Genomic DNA, 13004 nt, shown 5'->3' on the forward strand with positions numbered 1-13004 from the left:
TCCAAAAAAGTAAATAAATAAATAAAATAAAATAAAAATCTTTTGAGACTTGATTTCAAATCTTTTGACCCTACTTAGTTCAATTAATTGGTTAATTATGAACATGAGTTGTTCACGAAAATGATTCAGTAAGGTGAATTAACAAACCCACTTCACTATTTCACTGTGGTTTCGATTCCAACGTCGTGTACACATAACTCGCCTCCAGAGTAAGTAACATCAATAAACTGGAAGCATATACTTCCGTAGATTCTAATAAAACTGATCCCAATCAGTACTGCGATCAATCGTGGTCTTTTTAGTTTTAAGTTATTTGCGACCTAGATGACGAAAAGAAACAAAATTTTAAGCCACTCTTTCAGTTAAATTAAGAAATATAAACAAGTCTGGCAAATGAAGGAAATTTCTTCAGTATAATCATGATTCGATCAAGCTAATTAATATCCCAAGTTCGCGAAATTCTATTCACATACATTACAACTTCGCAATAAACATGTATTTGAAAAGAACCTACGCTCAACGTTGCTGCGTACTGTTTAATTTTTGGTGGTATGAATTAACAACTTCTTCCTAGGTGTCTAGGTGGGATAGAAAAGACAACTTCAATATATTACAGCTTAAATAAAATCTTCCCGATAGACCACTTTCCGAAGGCACTTGCGTGCTATAGTAACATTTGGAGTTATGTTGGGTCTGATTAATTACCATAAGAAACAACCATGCATAACTAGTTGAAGTGAAATAGCCAGTGAAGAATGTCCTGAGAAGACAGTTTTTCGGTAGTCATATTAGCGAAATCACGGTAATTGACACACTAGAACTTGCTGCTAGTCCCAAGTATGGTGAATAAAAGCAATCGTAACGCCTAAAATACTGCGGTGTGGAAAGCAATGGCAAACTAAATACTATTTTAACAAGTCTGTTACCATCGGTCGTTCACAAGAAAAAAAATTTTCGAAGGTAAAATGTTCTCTATTCAATCCCTTGAAGGAAGATGACTTGAGAAAGACTACTGGACAAAAGCAAAACAAATCAGAACATTATGACAAACAAAGTATTCAAATAGTAGGAAGTGAGTACTATGTAATAGGGAGGGAAATTAGAAAAAATCTAAAGTAGAAATTACAGAATACTCTCTCTCTCTCTCTATTCGTGTAATGAAAACGCTGATATAATGTTTGAAAGTATTCTAAGAAAGCAACAGACTGAGAAAGTAATATTTTACAGATGACAAAAGTAATGATTGTCAGACTTAACTGACAAGGTAAGTAAGAAAGATTTCGTTCTAGTAAAAATGTATGATTCAACTACAGCATGAAGAAGGAAACAAATTGATGGAAAATAATCAATAGATAAAAGAGAATATACATAACATTCGGGTGAAGGATTTGAACGCAGTATAGTAGGAACTGTGCTGTTAAAATTATTTCTTGTAGGCCTCATACCTGAAGAACTACATATAGTGTAGGCGAACCCAAACTATCAGTTAACTCACTATGATGTGCTTATTCTCGTACAAAATACGAAAACTGGATTTAGGGCCCGTTCAAAAATTTTGTGGCCCCTGATCCAAAAACTAATTATTGGCCAAGATCACAATCTTTTGAACCATTTTTGGTTTTCCTAAAATTGTTGCTATAAATTAAGTTTAGTGTAGACACACTTAACACTAAAAGAATATATCTATTACAATTTATTTTCTTTTGCTTAAATAAAAATATTTTGATAGTTCCTTACACTTTCTTCCGTCTAACACCTCATGTACTATGACATTTAAACTAGTATATAATGTTGCCATATCATTTATCTCTACGTATCTATGATTTATTCCTGCTTAGATACTCATATATATTTAACCAAAAAAATCAACGCTAGAATAGAAGAATACTTGAGGAAGTCCTAAGAAGATAAAGCTACTACCTCTACGATATCCAAGCATTTACATGAAACTAAACATACATCTTAAGTTTTCAAGGTTTTCCGGAGGGCCAAAATACTCACTGAAAGGAATGTTTTTGAAGCTTTTTAATTAGTACAAAAAGAAAAATCCAAAATTAAACACTGAAAAAGGAAATATTGGTAAGAAATGAGACACGATCATCTTAAATTAATTACATCAACAAAAATTAAATTGCTCATTTTTGGTTTCACATATATTTATTGACAAAATTGCATAAAATATAATCAAATGATTTATTAAATTATAATTTTTCTGGTTATACCAAATTTCACAGGAATTCTGACTGCTACTAAATTTAATAATCAGAGATGCATACGGATAAAAGATACTAGTTTCAATTCCATAGTGCATAAGACGAGATACTGAAGATGGTGTGAAAAACTGAATATAATACTTCTATTTACTTGCAAAAGAATGTGAATTGTTATAGGTATATTCTTTTAATGTCAAGTGCACTGAAGCTAAGCTTAATTCATATAAAAGATGATTGTATACTCAGAATAGTCCTCAAAAATATAGTGAGCTATCAAAAGAAGTTGCCAGGTTAAAAATAGAATAAGTTTAAAATAAATTAAGATAAGTGAAGACGAAGCTTCAAGCATGTGAAGACCTCTTTGCTGCATATGTTATAAGCTTCTACGGTTCTTGTTAAACGTTCCGAAAAATGGGATATTTTCTTCAGGACCACAAAAAGTTTGGTAACAAGTTTATTACTTATTTATAATTTGAATTAAGGTCTGCTTAAATCTGGGATCACGCTTTAAGTGGAAAAGTATCGTTTTAGGTGTGCGAAAAGATAAATGTTCAATACCACTGCAATAGACTAACTATTTTAAACTACAAATTAATACAACATTTGCTGTGTTTCGAGTATTTCTTCTTTACATTTCTTCTGTTTAACGTTCTCTGAACTTGTAAAATGTAATTTTTTGGAAAAGTAATTCGGTACGTTTTGTGAAATAAATAAGTCAAAAATAGGATGCTTCAAATATGCATCCTACAGTATCAATTAGTAACTCCACTGAAATCATCTTATAAAAACTACAATGTACACTTCCCCAAACAGAATTGCGCGCTTCATGTTTAATAAGTCCCTTAAAAGTGTGAGTTTGGGAAGAGCACACTCGAGGGAAGTCATTATTTAAAAAAAAAAAAAAAGAAAAGAAAAAAAAAGTTTCGAACACAGCTTGCTCTTTACTGTTTGGAATATTCAGGTTCTATTCCATTACTTAATTCAATGTTGAATTTAAGAGCAAAATAGTACTTGGCAAATGCAGAAAATTTTGTTTGGTTAAAGAAAACACACACGCTTTTTATACCCCCCCCCCCCCCCAAAAAAAATTGTAAAAGAGGGATTTAAGAAGTTCCCTCGCTTTCAATATAACTGAAAGACGATCTTATACTGTGTTTCGCTAGCCGTGCGTGTTGTTTCTTTCTGTTGGAATTCAAATATTTTGAACCTGGTTCAAATCTCCCTGGCTACTTTTATTTTATTTTAACTATTCTGCTCTTCTTAGTTCACAGTTTTTGATTCATTTCCTCGTTCCCTTCTTCAGAAGAAGTCATGCTTTAAAAAAGTCGCTAATTGATTGCCGTTTGTATCGGACAATTTCCCAAACACCAAGGAAATTAATAATCTTAGCATTTTTTTAAAGAGTAGATAGTTGCTACTAAATTGTTACTAAAATGGGTTAAAATGTTTATTTTTTCCAGTGTATTTATTGACGGGGGACCTCCTGTATGGCGGAAAATCGACTAGTTCTGGTTTTAATGGTGATCGCTATAGCGGTCATAGATAGTAAGAAGTTGTTTCCTGCAATCAATAAAGCGTCCCTCGAAAGAACTAACCTTCAAATAACACGTGTCTGATTTTCACGTCAATCGGACCATAAACAGGAAAGCTACTGTGGTGAAAGTGACACTACTTGTACATTTGTGGAAAAAATGGACTCAAACGAATTTTTGTGTGTTGATAAACATTGTTATTTAATGTGAAAAAAATATCGTGCAAGCTCAGTAATGGATTGAAAAATGTTATTCAAACTCTGCTCCGTCGAAAACAACCATTTGCCGGTGGTATGCTGATTTTAAGCGCGGTCGCACGGATACAAATGATGCGGAACGCTCAGGTAGGCCAAATGAAGCAGTAACTCCGAAGAATGTAAAACAAGTTTTGAAAATCGTGATGGATGACCACAAAGTGAAAGTTCGTGAGATTGCTGAGATGGTAAACATATCAACTGAAAGTGTGTGTACGATTTTACACGAAACGTTGAACATGAAAAAAGTCTTTTCCAAAGCGATGCCGCGTTTGCTCACAATGGAACAAAAGCAACAACGAGTCGACACTCCGGAGTCGAAGCGGCAGTCAGCTGAGTGGCGTGCAGCCAGTGAAAGCCGTCCAAAGCCTAAGTCAGCTGGCAAAGTCATGGCGTCAGTTTTTTGGGATGCGCAAGGTATAATTTACATCGACTACCTTGAAAAGGGAAAATCTATCAATAGCGAATATTACGTTGAGTTACTGATGCTATTGAAGACGAAATCCCCCCCCCCAAAAAAAAAGCACATGAAGAAGAAAAAATCATCGTTCATCAAGACAACGCACCGTGCCACAAGTCAATTGAAACAATGAAAAAATTGAACGAGTTGGGCTTCAATTTGCTTCCCCCACCCACCATACTCTCCAGATCTAGCCCCCAGCGACTACTGGCTGTTTGCTGATCTCAAAAAGTGTGCTCTAGGGAAAAGTATTTGGCTCGAATGAGGAAGAAGTCATTGCTGCAACTGAAGCTTATTTTGAGGACAAGGACAAATCGTTTTACAACCATGGTATTGAAAAGTTAGAAAAGCGTTGGAATGATTGTATTGCTCTTGAAGGTGATTATGTTGATGAATAAAAATGAATTTTGCGAAACAAATGTTGTTTTCTTAGTGCCGGGACTTATTGAACGATGTATTATTTCGACTTCACCGGAAACTATTACAACCGGAAATACTTGAAATCATGGGCGCCCACAGAGAAGGGCAAGGGGGCAATTGCCCCTCCCTGGATATTCGAAAAAGGTTAACATTTATAGGCTCTTCTGGTGACAATAGTATACTTTTAAAATCAACATTTACTAAATGATTTAGAGTAACAAAATTCAGTCTAATACATCCGTAAGATTTTAATCTACTTCTCTCCTCCATGTGATGTTTCATACTTTTTCAGTAATAATTATATTCAGCCTGATGCTGCATGCAATGCTAAGTATTTTGAATGATGGTATCCATCAATTGAGTTAAAAAGATAATTTCGCCCCCCGGAAAATATCCTGTTGCGCCTATAGTTGAAATCTATACGCTTCAATATTGAGAAAATATCACATCACACACCACTTCTCCACGTGGTGTACACCATATATACATCATAAAAGTAAGTGTGTTTGCCTGTGAAGCTCAGTACAACCATATATTATAAAGTAGTAGTTACACGTGTAAACTACGAAGGGCTGGTTTGTGATGGCTGCGTGTACGGGTGAATTCATCCTCCCTGGGGAAAATATTCAATTCGTACACGGTTCCCCTTTACTTTTTAAGTATTCGGACGCCATATCAAACAGTTGAACTTCCAGTAAGTTATTTATCTATCTCGTTCTTTTTCACTTTTCAGTCCCACAGTCATTCAGTTTAAATCTACTAGTCTTTTGGCAAGTTTCAACAGACTCCGCGAATTATTTAATGATGTAAATATAAACTTATAAGTAATATTTATGACACAAAGAATTTGTTAATTATAAGTATTGTCTCTTATTTTTAAAATTTAAACCAACTTAACCCATACCATGCAGTAGGTACACCCATGTGCTAACTTTCGTACAGTGGTAAAATCTTAGCGCATTTGCCATGAGGTCGGTATTCTTGATACACTGATTAGACTCTGCAGAAATATGTATTATACTAAAAATAAACTTTCTTGATTTCTAGGTTGTCAACAAACGAAATCATCTGAGGTTCTTGACGGATCTATTTTGGAAGAGGTGTTGCCAAACACTGAATTAGTTGCATCTGTGGATTGTGTTTTGCAGGTCTTGAAAGACTCTAATTTGATTAGGTAGCAGGGCCGACGCGACGGGGGGTGTCGAGCCGTGCCACCGCCCAGGGCAGCAAAATTTGAAAAAGAAAAGAACGCTATCAAAATATAATGCTTCATAATAGGCCCACATGGAAAAATAAAATTGTGTTCACCTGAGAATCTAACTGAACTTACTTCACTCACGCTCAGGAAATTCAGAGCATTCCCCCTCATTTTCAAATACCAAACTACTAGCCATAGGTATCTCGTTCAATATTTCCCTTGCACCGGCGTATATAAGATTTTCACTTAGTGTAGAAAAAGAACTTAGTGATAAAGGACTGTGATTATCTTTAGAAAAAATTCTGAATATTTCTCAAAATAAAGATGAGTTAAAAGAATTACATTTAAATGAAGGTCAGGGAACACAATTCAGAGCGAGCACTTTCTGTTAGACAGTAACACACCTTCTTCTTCACGTCTTTCTAAAGACCCAAATTGTGACGAAAAAGTTCTTAACATCCTCAAAATGAAGATGAATCAAAAGAATTACATTTAAATGAAGAACTTACTTAGTCAGGAAACATAATTCAGAGCGAGTGTTACAAAATAAATACAAATATTATTTAAAAAGTAGATAACAAGGAACAAAGGCAGCATTATAAGTCATCAATTACCGTTGAGTTTATTTTTCTAGTTGCTGTCTGAACCTAGATTTTTGGGTAATTCAAATTCTGGTCACACTGTAATTTCTATGGATGACAACAATGAAAATTCTTCCGATTTGTATTTTCTGGTGCAGAATATCATTATCTATTATTGTGGTAAATTACATTTCATTATCTCTTTTCACTTACAAAAATGGGTAAAAGAAAAATTGTTAGCTTTTGAAAAGTATTTAGTAGTCTGGCCCCTTAACCCCAGTGATTTGAAAGACGAACTGAAAGTGTTATCCGCTATAATTAAGCCTAAAAGTTTACCAAAAGAGACGTAAAAATTAAGTAAGGAACATGACTTTGTCCCCAATGTCAGTATTGCACTTAGGATTTTGTTAACCTTATCGATAACAGTGGCGAGTGGAGAAAAAAGTTTCTCGAAACTTAAGCTAATTAAAAACTATCTACGTTCTTTCACGTCTGAAATACGCTTGAGTGGTCTAGCGATAAAAACTATCTACGTTCTTCTATGTCTGAAACACGCTTGAGCGATGTGGTCTAGCGATGATATCAATAGAACACGAATTGGCTGAAACATTGGTCTACGTGAATGTGATAAAGGAATTTGCTCATATCAAAGCAAGAAAAGTTCCTTCCAATTAAGGTATGTTAAATTTCTGTACCTCTATTGTGTTTAGTACATTATAAGGCTTAGGCTAATTATTTAGTTTTGTCATAATATCTTCATGATCCGTACTGTTGGGAACCTCTTTGATACAAATTGGCTTAGAAATTAAAATTCTCATTCGTGATGAAAATTTATTTAAAAATATATATCTATTTTCTGTATGTGTTGCTGTCTATCACAAATATACAGCGAAATCGAGTATACTGAATATTGTGTCATATATGGAGTTGTTTAAATATTACATAAACACTCGAGAGAGGTAGTTCAATTTTTTGTTTACTTTCCCCATTTCATGCATGTTTTTAAATGGTGCACCTTACATTTTCGTGACACTTCAACGTAAAAATAAAGTTTGCGGATTAGAGGAGCGGCATGTGAAAGTACCGCTAAAGGCGGCAAAACTGCTAGCGCCGGCCCTGCTAGATAGAGCTGTCCCGTGGGTGGACCAAGAGTGGTGTTCGCTCCAGACCCCGCGATATATCGGTCCGCCATAGGAAGAGATAGGCTGTTGTAAGAAAAGTAACAATTTACAATTTCTGATTCATTATTGTAAATAAAAATTATTTAGAAATGATGAATCATCATTTTCTGAGGCACTTTTACAAGTGTTACCATTAATATGGTGAAACATACTGATAAAATCAACATACGCTAATTTACAAATAACTATGATACATATCCAATACTGCGAAAGTTTGTTAGAAAATTCATGTGTACTAGATAAAAATTTATAGACTACTGAACTCTAGTTTTCCTATATTCAATGAAATGAAATGATGCGTATGAGAGTTTCCACAACTGAATTCACCGATTACTTATTATGTTACGTTAAGAACGAAGTGATCGGTCCAATTTGTCGCACCGAACGCAACAGCGCTTGTTATTTATCTAAATGAATCTTATCCTATAACTTTTATTTATTTTTATGTATGTCCCCCTCCTTTAAGTTCTACCGTCAAAGTGAAATCATAAAAAAACATCTCAGGCCCGAAACTCATCCATGTTAAAAATTTGATCGGGACTGATCGTTTGGTTCAAGAGTTATTAAGATTTTTTTTTTTTTAACTCGTTCCTCACCCCACCCACCCCGTAAGTTCTATCGTCAAAGTAAATAGATAAATACTATCCCAGGCCCGAACCTCATTTATATTGAAAATTTGATCGAGATCGGTTAGGTGGTCCAAGAGTTATTAAATTTTAAATATTTCTCCTCTCCGTTCCACTTTCCCGTAAGTTCTACCGTCAAAGCGATATCATAAAATACACCCCAGGTCCGAATCTCATCTATGTCGAAAATTTGATTAAGATCGGGTCGGGTGGTATAAGCGTGATGAAGTCACAAAGACAGTCACTTTTATTTTTATTTATTTATTTTTTACATATATATCTCCCCCTCCCCTACGTTGCACCGTCAAAGTGAAATGACAAAAACATTCCACACCCGAATCTTATCTATGTTGAAAGTTCGATCAAGAGTGTAATTCAAGAGCTATTAAGTTTTATTAATTTTCATATATTTCCCCTCTCCCCTCCCTAAGAGCTACCGTCCAAGGGAAATAAAAAAAAATCCCAGGTTAGAATCTCATGCACCTTGAGAATTTGATTGAGACCGATCGGGTAGTTCAAGAGTTGACTCACGAACAAACATAGTCACTTTTATTTTCATAAATATTGATTTTTGTATATCTCCCCCTCCTTATCGTCCCTACGTTGCTTCGTCAAAATGAAATGATAAAAACCATCTCAGGCACGAACCTCATCTATACTGAAAATTTGATCGAGATTGGTCGTCTGGTTGAAGAGTTATAAAGTTTTATTTATTTTTTTGTAATTCCTCCTCCCCTCCCCCCTCCCAGTTCTACCGTCAAAGTGAAATGATAAAAACATCCCCAGGCCAGAATTTCATGAATGTTGAACATTTGATGGAGATCGGTCGGGTGGTTCAAAAGCTTAATAGTCACAAACATAACCACTTTCAATTTTATAATATAGATTTTATTTTTGAGATACTGTATTTTAGGAAATTAATTTCATGTCGGAAGAAAAGCGGAATATCAGTTTTCGAAATATCGCAGACGTTTATCCATATTATCTGACTTCCAAAGGTGTGTGTGACAAATTTAAAAATATTGGGAACTAACCTAAATTGCGTCAATAATACATATTCATTACATCATGTAAATAGTTTGTACGTATTAAAACTGTTTTTTCCTGCTTATTGAACTATTAGGTCTGTATCAGATTCTAGAAGTCAGTGTAAAGATGTAGATTAATTGTTTTTTTTTTATTTTTTCCTTGTGCATCGTTAGGGGAATCCTACTGCACGAATCACATAAAAGGCGGACAATGTTTAGCAGAAGTCCAGCTCCTTTTTCTTATATATAGGTTAGAATTTCGGTAGTTTCTGTTTACATTAGGTTAGCTTATGTTACACTATGTTAGTGCAGGGGTCCAGCATAATTTTCGAAAAAAAAAAAAATAGAATTTCGCTTATCCCTATTATTATTACGTTAGTTTAGATTTGGTTAGGTTATATTAGGTTTAAGTACTTGCATCTTCTATTTCTCCTGTAAATTTTGCATTTTTCTTATGTACTTCTGGACCCCCTCTGCTAAGCATTTACCTAAAAAGCAACTGTCAATTTTAATTCAATCTACCCTTGCACTACTAAAATGCAAGACGTTATGTTAAGAAGCATAGTGATTTGTCTGCAAGTCACACAATACTGTTGATAAAGAAAATGGCATAAATCTGTAGAAACATTTCATAAATAAATCAAATTCTAACAAATTCTCAAAACTTATACACCTTTTTTCCAATTTTTAATGAAGAAAATGCATCAATTTTTCTTTTTATGTGAATGATGCATATTTTCAGTTGAGGAAGGTTAAGAATTAAATATTCATATTTCACTTGGAGAAAATGGGGGAAATTGCTGTAGCAGATACAACACAATGAATCTCACAGAAAATACGCTTGTTTCTCTATTTACACAATGCTGGCGTAAGACAGGTATTTTCATTTTATCGTTCATCGAATATTCGTATTTTTCTCCACCTTATCAACCAAAATCACTAGCAGTATAGATAGTAAAGGCATTTTAATCTAGAAACAACCTGCAACACTTTCAAAATTATATTGTGCATGATAAAAACTACAAATCAGCTTAAACTATATCATGTACACCAGATTATCCAAAGTACACGAGCCAAAAGGGCAACAATTACTCCAATCATACTGTACGATATAAGAGACATGCTCGAGGATTGCTGATCCTTAATTTGTATTCCTGATACTTGCCCTAGTGGCAAAGGCGTATTTAACGAAGGTGAAACCATAGGTTTTTCAACCAATGGTGTCGCCATCATTGAGTGCTTCCCTGCTGACAGTATTTTTACCGTCACTACTTTGCCGAGAAAGTTATCTTCTTTTGGAATAAGAACCTGTTCGTAAAATTTATTATGTCCCACGTAGTGACACTTGTCATGCGATTCTTCAGTAACTAGTATCTCTTGTACCTCTCCAATCTTATGTTCATAAGGGAAATATGTGTTAAAGAACTCCGATAACTGCTTCGAACGCCTTTTCACTTCTTTAGTGGAAATACGCGTCATACGTGCTGCTGGCGTTCCGGGACGGGGATAAAATTGATTAATAAACAGATTAGGGAATTTGTATTTCCTGCACAAAGCCATGGTTTCTTCGAAATCTTGTTCAGTTTCTGTTGGGAAACCACAAATTATGTCCGTTGCAATAGTAATACCAGGCACTTTGTTTCGCAAAAAATCAACAACATGCTCGAATTCTTTAACGCAATACTCTCTTTTCATGTCTCCAAGAACCGCATCACTACCCGATTGCACAGGTATATGTAAAAATGAATACACACGTGGACTGTTTAATATTTTTGCAATTTCCTCCAAGTGTTCCAATATATAAGGTGGATTTGTCATTCCAATACGCATCATACACCCATCAGGTATAACGTCAACTAACTGCCACAAAAGTTCTGGAAGAGTAACACCAATGTCTCGTCCATAAGCACCAGTATCCTCTGAAGTAAGCCACAATTCACATACTCCTTCCGAAAATGACTGTTTCGCACGTTCTACTATTTCTTGGGGTGGGTAACTTCCTAGTTCGCCACGAGCATGTTTAGTTTTACAGTAGGTGCACTGATTTAAACAGCCTGTGTTAATTGGTATTATTTCAATCAGTGGGTTCTTCCTTACTTTTGGTAGCAATAACGATGCACCACCCATTTTCTTCCCGTGATCTTTCTTCTGGCCAAATAACCGTACGGTATGTCCCTTAAGTGTTTCCTCGACCACTTCAATAACTCTATCAATTTGTTGCACTCCTATTACACTTAATCCTTGAATAAATTCTGATCTAGGAGCTCCTTGTGGTACGCAACCGGCTACAACGATAAACTTTCCCTTCTCACGTCCAGCACGAATTTCATTTCTAAAATGATCTTCGGCAGGACTCTTCACAGTACAGCTGTTTAACAACCATAAATCGGCTTCTTCTTTATCATTAGTTATTTTAAAGCCATACGCTGCAAGTTGTCCTGCCATGTATTCGCTATCTGAATTGTTATGAGCACAACCCCATGTTTTCACATAAACACTTTGAGTACCTGGAATATAGCTATCCGCTACTGGCACTGGATATTCCTCCGTAAGTGCTGTTTTAACCTGTTTCGGGCGACATGACACAGACTTCTTATTTCTGTACCTGTCTTTGGGAGTGATATCTTGAGTTGATATCAAATCTTCTATATCACCAACTATTTCACTACACGGTGAAGCCATTATGAAATTAGATAAAACAGAAATAAATTATATTATGGGATACTGATGACAGATATGTATACTACAGATGAAATCATTGTCTCACACGTAATGCATCTGAGTTAATTCTATTAGCAATTAAAAATCCATTCGAAGTCATTTTCTATATACTTGATAACTACACGTCATTTCATGTAACAGTTTCATTAACGGACAATTTACTTCGGGATATATATATTTCAAGTAGTCTTTTAGTCACTTGCTAAATCCCATTTCCCTTTACAATTCACACACGCTTCATCTTCACTTCGTGTTCGTTTATGTTCACTGTCATATGGTTTGAGCAAATCCTTGCCTTTAGCTGGCCAGAGCGACAACATAAAATTGGTACATACAGCACAAGTAATTCGTATGTCAAGACAAAACAACCACTCTAACAATTATCGAAAATAGTCTCAACCGTTTATGCTATAAACTATACGGATCCATAGATTGTGAAATGTGAAGAAAAATTTGGACAAGGCTTTAATTTGCCCATTTTATGTCGAGAACAGAACCCAACCAACCTCTGCGGGGCTTCTAACCCGTTACTACTACTATTATTACTTTTACTCATGGCCGGATTAAGGAGGGGGCTTAGAGGGCTGTAGCCCCGGGTGTCCGGGAAGTCAGGAGCCTCCACTCTGATCAAAATCTCAACTGGCTATCTATAAAGAATATTGAAGATACAATCATCATCATAAAATAAAATATGAAACTCAATTCTCAACTTTCCTACTGTACTTTCACAGAAATGTATTAGGTGAAGTCAGCGGGGGCCACATGGTTTTTTTCTGATATTCGGATGAAA

General features: G+C 35.1%; 1 protein-coding gene across 1 annotated transcript; it reads right to left on the reverse strand.

Annotated features, from left to right (window-relative positions):
• Positions 1-10478: 10478 nt before the first annotated feature.
• On the reverse strand, positions 10479-12492 carry LOC145694659 (threonylcarbamoyladenosine tRNA methylthiotransferase). Its single transcript, XM_081771104.1, has one exon. It carries the CDS (start codon positions 12173-12175, stop codon positions 10535-10537), a length of 1641 nt encoding a protein of 546 aa, XP_081627230.1. The 5' UTR covers positions 12176-12492; the 3' UTR covers positions 10479-10534.
• Between the last annotated feature and the right edge of the window lie 512 nt (positions 12493-13004).

The sequence above is a fragment of the Thermobia domestica genome, chromosome 9, assembly GCF_964235325.1.
Source record: "Thermobia domestica chromosome 9, izTheDome1.hap1.1, whole genome shotgun sequence".
NCBI classification, from domain to species: domain Eukaryota; kingdom Metazoa; phylum Arthropoda; class Insecta; order Zygentoma; family Lepismatidae; genus Thermobia; species Thermobia domestica.

Coding starts and splice junctions, on each gene's coding strand:
- LOC145694659 (XM_081771104.1), bottom strand. CDS start 12,175: ATGGCTTCACCGTGTAGTGAAATAGTTGGTGATATAGAAGATTTGATA.